Source organism: Nicotiana sylvestris, chromosome 6, assembly GCF_000393655.2.
Source record: "Nicotiana sylvestris chromosome 6, ASM39365v2, whole genome shotgun sequence".
Taxonomy (NCBI): domain Eukaryota; kingdom Viridiplantae; phylum Streptophyta; class Magnoliopsida; order Solanales; family Solanaceae; genus Nicotiana; species Nicotiana sylvestris.
In genome coordinates this window covers 99,049,045-99,068,001 of record NC_091062.1, presented here as the reverse complement: position 1 = coordinate 99,068,001, position 18,957 = coordinate 99,049,045, and the positions used below count along the sequence as shown (strand labels likewise).

The following is an 18,957-nucleotide window of genomic DNA, read 5'->3' as shown; positions in this document are numbered from 1 at the left end:
TTAATTTTTTTGGATTTTATATTATTTGTTTTAATTAAATTAGAATGTTAACATTTTTCTTCTTTTTCCATCGTACCTTTTAAGTAAAAATTAAACAGTATAAGCAAATTATATAGCATAATTGTCCATAACAAAGAAAGTGAATCAATATGGATATGCTTACAAAATAAGAGAAGAGGATAAGAAAGAACAGAAATAATCATCATAAAGTGGATTGATTATCTTTTGCAGGTAAATATATAATTTATGTTGAAAGAATATAAAAATAGTTGAAATTCTTCCTAACGCGTATGAAAAAGACTACCATGAAGTAAGAAAAAAACTTATGGAAATGGAAGGAATATATCTTTTAAATATCATAGCTTATTCTTTGTAATCACTGTAATAATTAAATTAATTTCTAATAATATTATTACTGTAGACATTTAGAAATAAAAAAAAATTAGCCACTAATGCTATCATTATAATAGAATAGTAAAAGAAAACGTTGCAAATTTGTTTTAGGAGGGGCATAATTTTTATCATATTATATTTTTATTGTAGATAGAAATATTATAAAGTCTTACCCTTTGATAAATGAAACTTCTTATTTCCTATAATTGTTGTAGAACTTTTTTTTTTTAGCAAAAGAAACCAAACGTGTTCGCACAAGAATTTGACTTTCTACGCTAAAAATGACTAATATTTTTTAATACTTTTACAACATATGCTCACGGCTCAATCCCTAATATTGAATTATTTGTCTTAACATGATTTCCCATTTGGGTAGTAACAAAAAAGAGGAAATGTATACTTAGGACATCATTTTTAAATTAAAAATTATTAAGAGGATATAATTCTAATCTTTTGTACCTCATAAAATAAATATAATATAATAAAAATAACAGTAACGAACCTTAAATTTTATACGATTGGCGAGTAATATCGTGCAACGCATGTTTGCTCGGAGTTCTACAAATATATTGGATATCAATGAACTGTTTGGTGAAAAAGTAATCCATCATATTAAATTCGTTTAAACTATAATACATAATTATCTAACTAACATGATTAAATTGATCATTTGTGTAAGTTCTGATGATGTCCTTTTATTTTGAATTTACGTATTATGCTAATGTAATAATATTTTTTTACCATTTAGATGATTGTTGTATTATTATACATAAAATTTCTTTTATTAATTAAATTTTATTATTCCTTCATATAAATAAATGTTTAAACCATCACGTGCTATTATTAACGTGCAACGCACGTTCATAAATACTAGTTATTATAAAAGCATGAATATAATGTTGGTTTACCAAAGTATCCTTAGGATATTAATTGGCAAATAATACCTTGTAGGGTAAAACTGATATTTTAAACTATGCTTAATTCTACGATTTTCATGGACTTCTAATAAATCAAATTGAGTTTCTCGGCTATTTGAGATACTTTATGTATACCGACTTTTGCACCCTTTAACCAAACATATTATGATTCTTTCAAATATCCAATGGAATAAAACATAACTAACAATATGATGAAGTATTTTACAAGATGAGGAAAACAGAAGAGAATCTTTTTCTTCTAAAGATTAAAATATGGCACGCATTATGATGCTCCTGGAATTTTTATTTTTAGCTTAATATTTTCTCTAAAATTAAGTTGATTCTTTAATTAGCTTATTTATATTCTTGTGCAAAATATTATTATGAATATTGAAATAAAAATTTTAGTCTTACTTTTAATTTTTGCCAATGCCAAGAATGTTGTTTGTTGTTTATTACACAGTAAATTTTCTCAAGAAGAGTGCCAAAAACTTTAAGTTTGTACCATATAATATGTCAGTATCTATTGGTTTTACATGCAAAAATATTTTTTATTTTTAAATTGGAGATTTGAAACGTGAAAGTCAATAATATGGTAACGAATTCTAAAATTATCAAAAGTCTCACTACAGAAGGACACGAAAACCCTATTATAAAAGAACATGAAGGCTAAATGTTACTTACACCATTCTTAACATAAATTTGTATGATATTTTGGTAAACAGAAAAAATAGATTTTTAAATAAATTCTACTTCCGAATTTAAAGAAATAAATCGATCAAATTTAAATAAATTTAATGCAGTTTAAATTTGAATACAATTTAGTCCCGCTTTCTCTAAATTTGATGAAGTACCTTCTCCTGTTGAATAATAAAATGCTCGCAGGCTATATTATAGAATATTTTGTGTCTTTCTTTTTTCTATTGATATCGATTTGGATTATATCCTTGAACAACTGATTTGGGCGGTACTTATATCATTGATATAAATTAAATTGTGTGATATTTACGTGTTGCTTCGACTTCTTCCACCATCATATGGAAAAATTTTCTGCGTCTACAAAGTAGAATATTTTCCAACATTTATAATTATAATTTTCTGCACCATGAGTGCTCTCATATTTGGTTTAAATTATTTTTAGATGTACATAGTTACTTGGTATAATTTTTATTAGTACATTTATACAAACCCCAAGATTCAAGTAGGATAATAACATATAGATATACGGAAATTCATATTATTTTCTTTCCCTTTAAATATTGAACTATCTTTCTAAACATATTGGATAAAAATTATAATATTTATAACTTTTCAAACATTTAGGAATTTGAATTCAATTAGAATTTTATATTCATGGAAACTACTATCTTTTAGCTACTCAAACAAATTTCCATAAGGATTAAAAAAGCAAAGAACGTGACTTTAATTCGTTGGGAGAAAAAACTTTAATTTATTAATTTTAAGAGACTTTTTTTAATTGAGACTAACGTCATGTACTAATACACAAAATAGAAAAATAAGTATTTAAAAACTTTTTAGTTCATATATAGTTTATGAAAACATTATTTCCTTAACGCAAGCAAGTTCCAATTACAATTGTAGTCAAGTTTAGAAAGATAAATAGCCTAAAAAAGGCAAAGTTATAGGACTTATTAATAGCCTTTGGCCAAAAATATTTTTTTATCTAAAGTTAAGATGTTAAAAAGTACTTTTGAGTTAAAGCAAAAACAGTTTTTAAGAAGTACAAAAAAAAAATAACTTCTCCCCAAAAGTATTTTTTTGAAAAGTATTTTTGAGAAAAAAATACATTTAGAAACACTTTTTAAATAATTGAGTCAAACACCAATTGCTGCTCAAAAGTGTTATTCAAATTAATTAGCCAAACATAAATTGTTTCTCACCAAAATTAATTTTCTTTTAGAAACTTTTCAAAATAAATTGATTTTAGAAGCTTGGTCAAACGGACTATTATTAATGATTTTTTTTTACCTTAAGGATTTTGAATAGGATTTAAGTCATATATATTGGTAGTGCATTTTTATAATCTATTCTGAAAAACGAGCTAATACCATATAAATTTTAAATTAAAAAATAAACAAAGTCGTGAGATTACCCGTGCTTAAAGTTGCTCGACTTACGGAACATCAAGTGCTATGATCATAAGAATAACATTTATGTAATTTCTCAAAGTAAAATAAATTCTTAAGGTGAATTTATTAATCGAGACAAACCATTGAACATCGATTTCATTGAGAACATAATATAGTAATATAACATGCCAAAATTCAAATCTTAAGTATCACATAAAGGAGAAAAAGTACAAAAAAAAGAGCGACGATCAATTAATAAGAAGAATATTAAAAGTAACACGTGTAGAAAATCCAAAAAACTTCTTCACCTTTGTGTAGTAAGAAGTCACAACATGAAGCAAGTATCAGAACAAATTTGAATAAAAAGCGTCACATTTCAGGATCTTTCAGCAAGTTCTTATTATGGTTTGATACCAGGTCTTCTCATATGCTTCTAGAAATCTTTTCCATTTTGTTATTACCTAAATATTTGTCTATAATAATTGACGGGTAATAATGTGCAAGACACATTCATAGAGACTAGTACGTAAAAAAAAGATTGAGAATGATTTGAAAATAAATTAATTTTGCTATCTAAACGTAAATTTATGAACCTTTTACAAAAAGACGGAAGTAGAATTTCACACAATATCCTCATTACTGCACGTCAAATTAGGTAATGGGCCAACTAATTTATACAGAGATGGAAGCAAAAAACGAGATTTATCCAGAAACTTCTGGACATCTGTCTGTCTTCCTTGGGTTAGAGAAATATCGAAGCGGAAAGAAATATCGGGAAACTACTTGACAATCCTCGAAGCACACACCTATAAATACCCATCGGCTCCTCCTCCAAGAATCAGTGTAGTTGAAAGCAAATTGAGAAAAGAGTTACTACAAAATTTACTGAAAATGTCATTGATTCCAAGAATGTTCGGCGATCGACGAAGCAGCGTCTTTGATCCATTCTCAATCGACCTATGGGATCCCTTCAGGGAATTGGGCTTTCCAGGATCCAATTCACGGGAGACTTCTGCATTCGCTCACACACGAGTCGATTGGAAGGAAACTCCGGAGGCTCATGTGTTCAAGGCCGATCTCCCTGGGCTTAAGAAGGAGGAAGTGAAAGTCGAGATCGAAGACGATAGGGTTCTTCAAATCAGCGGAGAGAGGAATGTGGAGAAAGAAGATAAGAATGATACTTGGCACCGTGTGGAACGCAGCAGCGGCAAATTCATGAGAAGATTCAGGCTACCGGAGAATGCGAAAATGGATCAAGTTAAGGCGGCGATAGAGAATGGAGTGCTGACTGTTACTGTTCCGAAAGAAGAGGTGAAGAAGCCTGATGTCAAATCCATTGAGATCACTGGTTAGGTGCTATAATTTAGAATAAAGATATGTACATGTTGTTGGGAATAAACCTCTTGCCAAAATAATATTCACGGTAATAAAGCGGAATAATAATGTAGCACCGAGATACGGTAATTAATAAAAATAAAAGAGTAACAATGACACCAAGATTTTTACGTGGAAAACCCTTATGAATAAGGGAAAAAACCACGACCCCGAGAGGAGCAACTGATATCACTATAGTAAGGAATTTTACACTTTGTAGGTCGGAGATAAATATTCCAAAGACCACTACAATACTCAAAAGAAATAACCCTCTTTTGATATTCCCACCTCACTACAATATCGCTCACTCTCTATTTTCCTCACAGACTATTTTCTTATACCTTGTCTGTGAAACCTCACTCTTTCTTTCTCTCTTTGTTGGTGTAAAGAAATGAGAGTTGAAGCTCTCCTTTTATAGCCAAAGCTTCACCCTCTAAAGCCTACAATATTTGACAATTTACACACACTTTTCACAATTCAACAAGGTTGACTACCAAACCAAAGAAAACTCTTATTAGGCACATGCCTAATACTTCTTCAATGAGATGGACATCATCAATCTCCCCCTCCAGTCTCATTCATCTAGAGGAGGTAGCATTGTCTTCTAGTTTGAGTGCATGCCGACAAGTTCTTTGCATAGCTCGAACTTGTTCCTTGGTACCACCTTGGTCAGCATATCTGCGGGATTCTCATTTGTAGAAATCTTCAAGACTTTTAGAGATTCATCATCTACCATTTCTCGAATCCAATGATATCTCACATCAATGTGTTTGGTCCTTGCATGGTACATAGAGTTCTTGCTAAGGTCTATTGCACTTTGACTGTCACAATAGACGACATACTCCTTCTGATGCAATCCAAGCTCTTGAAGGAATCGCTTGAGCCATATCATCTCCTTGCCAGTTTCTGTAGCGGCAATGTACTCTGCTTCAGTTGTTGAAAGTGCAACGCACTTCTGCAACTTAGACTGCCATGATATAGCTCCCCCTGAAAATGTAAACAAATATCCAGTAGTGGATTTTCTGCTGTCAATGTCACCCGCCATATCAGCATCTGTATAGCCCTTCAAGATTGGATCAGATCCTCCAAAGCACAAACAATCTCCCGTGGTACCTCTCAGGTACCTGAGTATCCACTTGACTGCTTCCCAATGTTCCTTTCCAGGATTTTCAAGAAACCTGCTGACAACACCAACTGCGTGAGCAATATCAGGTCTAGTACATACCATTGCATACATCAAGCTTCCGACTGCTGAAGAATAAGGAACTTTAGCCATGTTCCCTTTCTCCTCCACTGTTGTAGGACACATCTTCTTACTCAACTTTAGATGACCAGCAAGAGGTGTGCTGACTGGCTTAGCATTCTTCATGTTGAAGCGTTCTAGTACACGTTCAATGTACTTCTCCTGAGATAGCCACAACTTTCTACTTGTTCTCTCTCGAACTATCTTCATCCCTAGAATTTGTTGTGCTGGGCCCAAGTCCTTCATATCAAATGACTTGGACAGATCTCCTTTCAACTTTGCTATCAACCCCTTGTCTTTTCCTACAATTAACATGTCATCCACATACAACAACAATATAATAAAGTTATTCTCAGAAAATCTTTTGAAGTATACACATGGATCAGAATAGGTCTTTAGGTATGTTTGACTTTTCATGAATGAGTCAAACTTCATGTACCACTGCCTTGGTGCCTGCTTCAATCCATAAAGACTCTTATTCAATTTGCACACCATGTGTTTCTTTCCAGCTACTTCAAATCCTTCTGGCTGCTCCATATAAATCTCCTCTTCCAAATCTCCATGAAGAAATGCAGTTTTCACATCCAACTGCTCCACTTCAAGATCTAGGCTAGCTGCTAAGCTCAAAATTGTTCGAATAGAAGTCATTTTGACAACAGGTGAGAAAATTTCGTCAAAATCAATACCTTTCTTTTGTTCGAAGCCTTTAACCACCAATCGAGCTTTGTATCTGACCAGCTTGCCATTTCCATCTTTCTTGAGTTTAAAGACCCATTTGCATTTGAGTGGTCTTTTACCCTTTGGAAGTTCAACCAGCTTGTATGTGCCATTTTTCTGTAGAGATTCCATCTCTTCTTGCATAGCTTTCATCCACTGGTTCTTTTCTGGATGGGACAACACCTCCTTAAGACTTTCTGGCTCCCCCTCATCACTGATGAGGACATACTCTGTGGAAGGGTACCTGCATGACTCTACCCTTGGCCTCTCTGATCTCCTCAGAGGTTGAGGTTGTTCTTCTCCCTGAGTGGGGTGCTCCACTTCCTCGACACCTTCATCAAGTTGCTCCCCCTGCTCAATAACCTCACCAGGTTGCTCCACCTGCTCGGCAACCTCGTCGGTTGTACTTTCTGCACTTGTGGGATTGTTAGAAGTAGAAGGAATAGTAACAAAGTTAGGAATTATACCATTCTTCGCCTTTTCTAACATATCAGCAGCAGTTCCAACTTCACTTTCTCGGAAGACTACATCTCTGCTTCTGATGACCTTCTTCTTTACAGGATCCCACAGTCTGTACCTGAACTCTTCATCTCCATATCCGATAAATATGCAGGGAACAGATTTATCATCCAGCTTTGTTATCTGCTCTTTTGGTACATGTGCAAAAGCTCTGCAACCGAACACCTTCAGATGCGAGTAGGACACCTCCTTGTTGGTCCAAACTCTCTCTGGGATTTCAAACGCCAACGGAACTGATGGACTCCTATTGATCAGGTAACAGGCTGTCTGAACTGCTTCACCCCAGAATGACTTAGGCAGTTTAGCCATTCTGAGCATGCTTCTCACCTTCTCCACAATGGTGCGGTTCATCCTCTCGGCTACGCCATTGTGCTGTGGGGTTCCAGGAACTGTCTTTTCATGTCTGATCCCATGACTTGAACAATACTCTTCAAATTCCCTTGAAGTGTACTCACCTCCATTGTCACTTCGGAGACGCTTTAGCTTTCGACCCGTCTCCCTTTCTACTAGAGCATGAAACTTCTGGAAAACTTGAAACACCTGATCTTTGGTTTTCAAAATATAAACCCATAATTTTCGTGAAGCATCATCAATAAAAGTAACAAAATATTTGTTACCGCCCATTGATTCAATTTCCATTGGGCCGCAAACATCAGAATATACTAAATCAAGTATATTCAATTTTCTTTCAGACGATGTCTGAAATGAGACTCTATGCTGCTTACCAAATAAACAGTAGTCACAAGGTTTTACAGTTGTACCTTTGGCATAAGAAATGAGTGATTTCTTGGCAAGAATCTGCAATCCCTTCTCGCTCATATGACCCATTCTTTTGTGCCATAAATCTACAGAAATCTCATCTTGTGCCGCGTTCAATTCACCTTGGCATATTTCTGCATTTGTCCTGTACAACGTGCCACGAGCAACTCCCTTTGCAATCACCAATGATCCCTTAGTGAGTCTCCACTTTTGATTTGCAAAATAACTCTCGTATCCATCTCGGTCTAAAGCAATTCCCGAGATCAAGTTCATCCGCAAATCAGGTACATGCCGCACATCCTTTAGAACCAATGTGCATCCGACATTTGTCTTGATACAAATGTCACCAATCCCCGCAATCTTTGAGTAACTTGTGTTACCCATTTTCACTGTGCCGAAATCACCTGCTACATATCTGCAAAAAAGATCTCTTACCGGTGTGGCATGGTGAGATGCCGCTGTGTCAACCACCCATTCCGACTCTGGACCTGACAGGTGCATGCATTCCTCTTCCTCATTTATAAAGAGGACAACATTATCATTATTTTGCACCATGGCGGCTGTGTTGTCGTCATTCTTCTGGCCACTGGTTTCACCTTTGCCCTTCCTTGGATTTGGGCAATCTCTTTTGAAGTGACCTGGTTGATTACAGTTGTAGCAATTTCTGACTCTTGATTTGGATCGGTTCTTTGACTTCCCACGAGCTCCGGATCTACCATAGTTGTTCGAACTCCTTTGATAACTCCTGCCTCTACCTTCTGTGATGAGAGCCTGTCCTTGATTTTCAGGCTTCTTTCTCATCTTCTCATTGAGTAGAAGAGCCGATGTGACATCTTTCAACTCAATAGTAGTCTTACCGTGCAGGATGGTTGTTGCCAAATTATCGTACGAAGATGGCAACGAGTTCAATAGCAAGATGGCTTTATCTTCTTCCTCGATTTTCACTCCGAGGTTGGCAAGCTGTGTGATTAGTCCGTTAAACACATTTAAATGTGACAAAAAATTCGTACCTTCACTCATGTGTAGGGCGTATAACTGCTTCTTCAGGTACAATTTATTTGTCAGCGTTTTGGACATGTATAGGCTTTCCAACCTTGTCCAAATTCCACGTGCAGTGTCTTCATCAATGATGTTATTTACCACATCATCTGATAAGTGCAACCTGATTGCACTAGCAGCTCTTTCATCCAAGTCAGCCCAATCCTCAGCTTTCATGGTATCAGGCTTTTTGGAATCAACATCTAGAACCTTGTGTAATCCTTGTTGGATGAGCAGATCTCTCATCCTTCTTTGCCATGTTGAGAAACCGTTATCTCCGTTGAATTTTGCTACCTCGTACTTTACTCCGGACATTTTTATTTTTCACCAAGTATAGTACTACCGACAGTGAATAGTATTTCAGTGAACGAGCAGAACCTGTGCTCTGATACCAGTTGTTGGGAATAAACCCCTTACCAAAATAATATTCACGGTAATAAAGCGGAATAATAATGTAGCACCGAGATACGGTAATTAACAAGAATAAAAGAGTAACAATGACACCAAGATTTTTACGTGGAAAACCCTTCTGAATAAGGGAAAAAACCACGACCCCGAGAGGAGCAACTGATATCACTATAGTAAGGAATTTTACACTTTGTAGGTCGGAGATAAATACTCCAAAGACCACTACAACACTCAAAAGAAATAACCCTCTTTTGATATTCCCACCTCACTACAATATCGCTCACTCTCTATTTTCCTCACAGACTATTTTCTTATACCTTGTCTGTGAAACCTCACTCTTTCTTTCTCTCTTTGTTGGTGTGAAGAAATGAGAGTTGAAGCTCTCCTTTTATAGCCAAAGCTTCACCCTCTAAAGCCTACAATATTTGACAATTTACACACACTTTTCACAATTCAACAAGGTTGGCTACCAAACCAAACTAATTCAACAAGGTTGGCTACCAACCAAACCAAGTCAACAAGGTTGGCTACCAAACCAAAGAAAACTCTTATTAGGCACATGCCTAATACTTCTTCAATGAGATGGACATCATCACATATCCTATCAAGTGCTCTAGAAAATATGGGCAAGTATGAATGAAGAATGTAGGCGTGTATTGTTGAGGATTGGAAGTTGCTCTGTTTCTGTATCTTGTCCTAGGTCGATTCTGTTTCTTGGCCTAATACCGCGTTTGATGTATTTCCGTAAAAACATTATGTGGAAAATGTAATAGTAATGTAGTTTTATTATAATTGTTTCTGCGCGTACCTCCCATATTCTTTTTCTTGTTCTTCTTTTGTTTTTTGTAGCCAATCCCACGGTGGATTCGCAATTGAAACAAGAAAGAAAAATGAAAGAAAGAGAGAAAATTAAAAGATAAAAATTCAGATTTTCAATTCAAGACACTTCTTACAATACCCTATAAGTGAATATAAAGAAGACTAATAAATGGAGTTCACTAATAATTCTAATTCTTAAAGGACTACTATTTAAATACTTAAAGTTCCTAAAGGTCCAAAACTTGACATTCCACCCTCCTTTAAATCAACCTTGTCCTCAAGGTTGAAAATGAAAATCTAGAAATGGAGAACTAAATCAACACCCACATGTGCTCGGACTTTGAAAATTGCCTATTGGTAGAAACTAAAATTCCTCTATAGGCTCTATTTCTCATCAATGCTCCATCGACTCTTAATGCTAAAATACATTTTATATGTAGCAGAAGTATAACCAAGAATACTACTGTCACGACCCCAAATACCGGTCGTGATGGCGTCTATCACATTACTAGGCAAACTGGACCAATTATAAACCACATCCCATTTTCATTGTAAATAAGTCATTTGCTAACACGGTTTAATTACCAATTATCATAATAAGTGTTTAAAACAGCAGGATAGATATGCGAAAGTCATCAAGACATAGGAATTACACAACCCACACTCTGAACAACATACTACATAGATAGTTTAGGAATGCGGAAAAGTAATAAGATAGAAGGGAGAAATCAGGGTTGCGGACGCCATGCAACTACCTCGAAATCCCCGGCAATTGTTGAACGACTGAAAGCTCTCACTCGACCTCGGGGCACCTGGATCTGCACGCAAGGTGTAGGGAGTAATGTGAGTACTCCGACCAAGTGAGTAATAAAGATAAATAATGACTGAAAGTAAGAAAACACGTATACACAAGGTATTCTATAATGAATCAATTTAAATAGGTAATCTGTAAGCAGTAAACCAATGAAAAGCAAAATAAAGTACTTCTACAACAAATAAACAGGTAATTGACAGACAGTTATGATAAAGTAAACACATATAAGTTCACCCCTCGGGTACAGTATCAATAATTTTTGCCCCTCGGGCTCAATCTCACATCACAATGGGTATCCCCGCTCACTGGGGATGTGCAGACTACGGGAGGGGCCCCTTACGGCCCAAGCGCAATATCAAGCCATCACGTGGCATCAAATCTAGGCCATCGGCCTCATATCAATCAAGCCACCTCGTAGCGTATATATGTATCTCAGGCCCTCGACCTCATATCAGTACCAGTGTATCCTCACGACTAGGCCCTCGGCCTTACTTAGTCCAAAAATCATCACAAGCCCCTCGAGCAATAGTAAAACAGTATCTCTCAACCCAAAACATCATTTAAAATATCATTTAAGTCTCAAAACTGAGTAAAAATGGATGAGTAGTAGAACGGTGGAAAATAACGGGACTGAGTTCAAGTAATAAGTCAAAACAGTGAGGAAATGGTAATAAAAATTCCTGAAGGGTTCAAATAGTTGGCACAAAACCCAAATATAGCAATCAGCCCAAATCATGATGATAGCAAATAAGTTTCAGCCAAATACACGGTAAAATCATCAATCGAGACAAACCAAGTCACAATCTCCAATAGTGCACGACCCCACCCTCATCATCAAGCGTGTGTCTCACCTCAATATAGCACAACGATGTGCAATCCGGGGTTTCAAACACTCAGGACATCATTTACAATCATTACTCACCTCGAACCGGCTAACTCTCTAGCTCGCGATGCCTTTGACCCTCAAATTGGCCTCCACGCGCGTTGAATCTAACTAAAATTAGAACGAATACGTCATAATATGCTAAGGGAACAAAGCCCAAGCGAGAACAATCGAAAAATACCAAAAATCCCGAAATTAGCAAAACCCGAGCCCCGAGCCCACTTCTCGAAACTCAGAAATTTTCACATCATTAGATTCCTCGTCTCCTCACGAGTTCATACATATCAAAAACACAAGAATCAGAGCTCAAATGACCCCTCAAATCCTCAATTTAAGCCCTCTTAAACTCAAGCCCTAAACCTCCATTTTTAGTCCTTCAATTCCTTAAAGTTTAGTCCCAATCCATGAAATATTACCATAGAAGTGTGTTTTAGGTCCAAAATCCTTACCTCAACGACGTTCTCTTGAAATCTCCCTTTAAAATTGCCCAAAAGCTCTCAATCCGAAGTTAAAATGGTTAAACCCTTCAAAAATCGCGAAGAAAGAATATATATACATTCTGCCCAGGGGTTTTCGCATCTGCGACCCCTCCACCGCTTCTGCGGTACCGCATTTGCGGTCACAAGTCCGCTTCTGCGGAACTCACTTAACCAGCCCAAATCCGCTCCTGTGATCGCCCTTCCGCATCTGCGATTTCGCAGATGCGGCCCAAAATTCCGCTTTTGCGGTTCCTGACCCTCAGCCCAAATCTCGCATCTGCGATAGAAATTCCGCATCTGCGGCTTCGCAGATGCGGCCACCTTGACCGCTTCTGCAAAAACTGCTCGCCAAACTAACTTTCGCATCTACGGCCTTCCCCCTCGCACGTGCGGCACCGCACCTGCGGTCCCCAAACCGCAGGTGCGAAAACATCAGAAGCAGCAATATCAGTTGCTGCAACCAAATTCCAAATTCTCCGATAACCACCCGAAATGATCCTGAGGCCCCCGGGACCTCAACCAAAAGCACAAACATAACCTGATACCTTATTCAAACTTGTTCCAATCATCAAAACACCTCAAACAACATCAAATCTACCAAATCACATCGAATTCAAGCCTAAGTTTCTAAAATCTTCTGAAATACGCTTTTGATCAAAAACCCAACCAAACCATGTCTGAATGACCTGAAATTTTGCACACACATCCCAAATGACCTAACGAAGCTATTGCAACTCTCGGAATTCCATTTCGACCCCTATATCAAAATCTCGCCTATCAACCGGAAATCGCCAAAATATCAACTTCGCCAATTCAAGCCTAATTCTACTCCGGACCTCTAAAACCAATTCCGATCATGCTCCTAAGCCATAAATCACCTTCCGAAACTAACTGAACCATCGGAACTCACATACGAGCTCTCTAACACATAAGTCAACACCTGGTTGACTTTTCCAACTTAAACCTTCTTAAAAGAGACTAAGTGTCTCATTTCTTATCAAATCCTCTCCCAACTCAAAATGATCAATCCGATCACATAAAATACGGATAACGAAGTATAAAGAAGCAGAAATGGGAAAAACGGAGCGGTAACTCATTAGACGACTGGCCGGGTTGTCACAACTACCACCAAATCACAAGTAGCTATTGTGATGACTAATTGTTTCTGAAGAACCTCCCTAACTGATGTAGCACAAGTGTCTCCTACATGATGATAAATAAAGCTGGTGCATCACAAATGTCTCCTATATGATGATGAATAAAACTGGTTCCAATAACTCCTCTTGTAGAATGTACCAGCTCCACCCTTAAGTTATCAACTTGGCCAAAGTATAGCAAATTCTCATATTCTTGTCCAGTTGGTCTCATTATGCTTATGGAGCCAAAATGTTTCTTAGCAATGGATGAGATTACTACAACTTGAATCTTGTGCAAATTTCAAGCATATAGTAATCGATTTTGTGTATAGCCGCCAAGATGAATGATAGAATAATTGGTGCTATCCATGGAACTTTCCATGAAGTTTCAAACATAGGTTTAAGACCAATGAGTATTGCAAAAAGATCTTTTAAAGACTCTGCTGAAAAGATTTGCTTTGAAACATAAAAGACCAATGCATCTATAGGTTGAAGGTAGCTAGCACTAGAACAAGATCCGTCTTCCTTGGACAAAATATTGGTATTAATATCTCTTCCACCAGGATCTCATAAGAAAATGCTCATCTCGTTCCTGTTATGTTCTTCTCCCAGCTCTAATGACATTTTCAGCAAACTTAGAGCTAAAACTTTGAAAATCACTGCATATACTGGAAGTAGATCACCAATAACTAGCTGGAAAAATAACAGAATCGTCACCAAGCTAGGTGTACTTTCACTATCAAATAACATACACACTTCACCCTCAAGGTACAAATAGTTTGAAATGCACCAGAGAACAAAAGTTAACTCTCCCTCCATAGACATTCCTTCAAATAAAACAGGGGTTGATGATAATATTGCTCCACCAGAAAAAGAACAAAGTCCAGGAGTAGAGCACAAGTTTGCTCGACTTGTATAAACCATCAAGTATGAAGGGCTCTCAGTACAACTGAACGGATATTACGAGTATCTAATCACCTCAGTTAAAATCCAATCAAAAAACCTTAATAGTAAAGGCAATCTATGTACCTCAAGAATTGCATAAACCAAGGCTGATAGAAGGCGATCTCTTCCACCCCATTGCTCGATAGGAAGTAATACACTTTTTGCAACAATCCCTACAGTTACATGAGTAACTTCCAAGAATGTGCAACTTTCCGGTAACCACATTTCTTCTCTTGCATGAGCATTCTTCTGAAAACAATTAGGCGCCTTTGTCTTCCATTTTCCATTATAGAGATCCACTCTGTAACACATTCTATAATAGAAACCCAATTTGCTGCAGTACCACCGCTTGAGACCTTTGATGGCACTAACATTATTTTTTCCTGAACAAACTTGACATCAGTGCACAAAGCTTTCTTAGGGCCATTAAGAGAACACGAAGTAAGGAGTGGGACTTTCTTATATAACACAATAGGCAATTCAAAATGAACATTAGTTGGAGATAAACTGAAGATGTGCTTGAGTTTGACTGACAGGGATGGTACAAGCAGAACAATATTTTTCACATTTCCTATGAAGTAAACCAGGTGTACATCTCTAGACTTATTTCCTTTGTGCAAAGGAGAAATTAGCTTTCCTATTTTCTTAGCAACTAGAAACATATCATCACTTAGCATCTTTTCGAGAAAAGTAGAAGCCCGGTCATAAATTGAACGCCTACAAAGAGCCAATCTTGAAAGCAGAGCAATCAATTCATTGAAAATCTTAATACTTAGGATCTCATTATCCTCCACCAAATTCCAAAAAGCATAAGCATCCCCACATTCCATACAAATTACGGTAACCAACAACTCTATTGCTCTCCTCGTCCATGAAAACTGGGTTTCGTCAAAATACATTTGAATAAGGAAATTACCCTGGGAACATAGGGTGTCTCCAGCATTCTAACAAGCTCCTCAATCAAGTACAACATGATTTCCTCCAGACTAGACTGTCTAGATCTATGAACAATACAATTACTCTACAACAGGGACCAAATACCCTCCAATTTTTCCAAATTTACTTCAATTACTTCCTCCTCTTTTTATCATCTTCCACTACAACCTCATTATCTCGAAAATCATAACTATTGTTATTTGCAATGTTATTCTCAATTTCAACAAAGACAGAGGAACTTCTATTGGAATCCAATGAAATAGCTCCAAAATTATCCCTTTGATGCCGACAAACTCAATAGAGACATCTCCCCTACTTTCAATGTTTTTCTCATCTTCATGTTTTCCAGAATCCACCATTTCGAAGATGAATGAAGGATTGAGATAATGATAATCATCCCATGACATTTCATTCCCAAGAACAAAATGCTTGGCCTCTAAATGACCATTGTTAGAATTGAGATCAATGTCATCTGGAACTTAAAACGCTACAATCCCATCCCAATTTTAACCAAGTGACAATACATTGGGATTAAACAGAACATAACAAAAAATGTTACTGATTGAAATTGATTCATCACTAGGCTTCAGTATGTTATCTAGGAACAAATAACCTATTTTCTCATTGCTCACTTCTTCCATTTCTTTTGTGGACTGAAGTTCACCCAAAAATGCAGTTTCTTCCTGCTGGAGAAATTCATCAAACACCTGATCCACGTTATTTTCTGAATTTTCCTTGATCTCTCATATGTTTGTATCTTATCTTCACCATCACAGAAAAATCACCAAAAATAATTTTAGATTGTAGTTCTTCCTTAAAAATTGGACCGTTAACATCCATTTCACAAACATAGAATGAAGCATCAAATTTCTGGAACCACTGCAACTGTGTAAAACTATATTGAAACATGCCACTTGTTTTGTTACATTGAGGACTTTCATCAAACACCTTGTTCCCATATTTTTAGAAGTTTTCTCATTTCTTCTTACTAACCCAAGTTCAACCCCTCCAGTTTTATCTTGTTGAGGACTTTTGTCGATCATATGATTGCCGCTGCTACCCAAAACTATAGCATTTTCATCATCAGATTTCAATGGTGGTCCATCATCAAGATCGTGGCAAGTGAGGTCAAACGATACCACAGATGAAGGAAAAATAACAGATTCACTAGAACTATTTTTTGTTAAATCAAGTGTTACATTGGTGTCTAGTTCAAAAGTGCTCGTGTTGAGCAAGCAAGTAGACTCTATCAAAGCCGTTGAAACTGGGGAACCTCCATTAAACTCGATATTAGGGGAATCTAGAGAAGTGGTAGTCCATTTTCGATAGGCTTCACCCTCACTCCGAAATTGCTCTGACCGTCGAATGTTCTCTCGCACCAACGAGAGAATTTCATCAAAAATAGACTGTTCATTGCTGATTAGCCTAGGTTAAGTTGAAATATATTTCTCAATCTCACCATCATGAACCTAGTATGGATTATATGAATCATGTGAATAGATATGGAAATACTGATTTTGGTAACTCCATGAAAGCTGCTCGGAACTTGAGCATGGAAGAAATGGGTCTGCTCCTTCGTAGGAATTTTGCGTATGGGAGTAATAGTGAATAAGCAATGTGGAATTGGGTCCGAGAAACGTCGGTTCTGATACCAATTATAGCGAATCCCACGTTGGATTCGCCATTTGTTAAGACCCGGCCGGTCGTTTCATGAGTTATCACTCTGTTTTCCTCATTTCTACTTCTTTATGCCTTATTCAACTGTATTATATGTTATCATATTGGTTAGTTTGTGTTCAGAGTGGTTTGATAGAGAAATAAGACACTTAGTCTCTTAAGTTGGCCTTTTGTTGGAAAAGTCAACCGGAAGTTGACTTGTGAGTAAACGATCTAGGAATCAGGTTTTTATGATTCAAATAGATTTGTGAGGTTATTTGGGACTTAGGAGCGTGATCGGAATGTAATTTGGAGGTCTGGAGTAGATTTAGGCTTGAATTGGCGAAATTAGAATTTTGGCATTTTCCGGCTGGTAGTGGAGATTTTGATATAGGGGTCGGAATGGAATTCCGAAAATTGGAGTAGGTCCGTGGTGTCATTTCATACGTGTGTGAAAAAATTTAGGTCATTCGGACTAGGTTTGGTAGACTTTTAGATCAAAAGCAGAATTCGGAAGTTTTTGGAATCCTTAGGCTTGGATCAGAGGGTACTTTGATGATTCGATGTTGTTTTGGGTGTTTCAAAGATTGTTATAAGTTTGAATAATGGTATGTGACTTGCTAGTACCTTTGGTTGAGGTCCCGGGGGCCTCGGGGTGATTTCGGATGGTTGACGGGAAGTTGAGAGTTATAATTGTGCAGCTGAAGCTGCTGATTTTGTTGTCATAACCGCACTTGTGGATTGGGGACCGCAGGTGCGGGATCAAAGAAGCGGAAGAGAAGACGCAGATGTGGCCCTAGGCAAGGATGGTTAGAAGGCACATGTGCGGAAGGCTCAGCACACCTGCGAGACCGCAGGTGCGGAAGGATATGCGCAGGTGCGGCGTAGGGAGTTTAAGTGAAAACCGCAGAAGGGGTTGTTTGTCCGCAGAAGCGGTACCGCATGTGCGGTAAAAGGACCGCAGGTGCAAAAACCCTGGGTCAAAAAGTATATAAGTCCTCCTTCGCGAATTTTTGGTTATTCCACCATTTTCGCATACGGGTTTGAGCTTGGGAGAGCAAATTGAAGAGGGAATTCAAGAGGGTTTCGTGGAGGTAAGGTTTTTGGACCCTAAAGTTGTTTCTATGATGGTTTTTAACTGTTTAAACTTGAAATTTGTGGTAATTATTGGTTAAAATTGGGGGCTTAGGGCTTGAAAATTGGAGACCTAAATTTAGGGATTTGAGGGGTCATTCGTGGTCGAATATTGGTATTCTTGGTATGTATGGACTCGTGGGAGGATAAGGATCCTATTTTGGGATTTTTGATGTAATTTGAATATTTTCGCATGTGCTTCGTTCCCTTAGCGTATATTGATGTTATGATTCTGTTTTTGGATAGATTCGACGCGAGTTGAGGCCGAGTCGAGAGTCAAGGGCGTCGCGGAGTAGTATTTCATCTGGTTTGAGGTATATAACCATTGTAAATCTGGACCTGAGGGTATGAAACCCCCATATTTCGTATTATTTTGATAAATAAGGTGACGTGCATGCTATGTAACGAGCGTGTGAGTGTGCACTGGTAGGGATTGTGACTTGATCTGTACCGTAACGACTATTAAGTCACGTATTTGATTTGAAATCTTATGATATCTCGTATTTTAGAGATTGATACTATGTGTTGGGCTGTACGCCGTGTTTGGGGCCTTGTGCCGACCTGTTTAGACCCTTAGGGGTATTTTTACTACTTTCCTCACTCTGTTTGATTTGAAAGTATATCCTCAGTCATGTTTTACCTGTTATTTATTTAAAACCGGTTTCACCACTCTTTTTCTTAATATATAAAAACTGTT

The 18,957-nt window shown here is 37.2% G+C and overlaps 1 protein-coding gene and 1 long non-coding RNA gene across 3 annotated transcripts; one reads left to right on the top strand and one right to left on the bottom strand.

Moving 5' to 3' along the window:
• The first annotated feature begins 4,258 nt into the window (after positions 1 to 4,258).
• On the top strand, positions 4,259 to 4,753 carry LOC104214877 (17.6 kDa class I heat shock protein-like). Its single transcript, XM_009764599.2, has one exon. The coding sequence runs from the start codon at positions 4,292 to 4,294 to the stop codon at positions 4,751 to 4,753; it is 462 nt and encodes a 153-aa protein (XP_009762901.1). The 5' UTR covers positions 4,259 to 4,291.
• A 6,050-nt stretch (positions 4,754 to 10,803) lies between these two features.
• On the bottom strand, positions 10,804 to 17,103 carry LOC104214876 (uncharacterized). 2 transcript variants are annotated; one of them, XR_011400673.1, is made up of 2 exons: positions 14,619 to 17,103; positions 10,804 to 11,095 (listed from the first exon to the last, which is right to left on the bottom strand). It is a non-coding gene; the product is annotated as an uncharacterized lncRNA (long non-coding RNA). The 2 variants fall into 2 exon arrangements; XR_708032.2 differs by having other exon boundaries at positions 16,930 to 17,103.
• Positions 17,104 to 18,957: the final 1,854 nt, after the last annotated feature.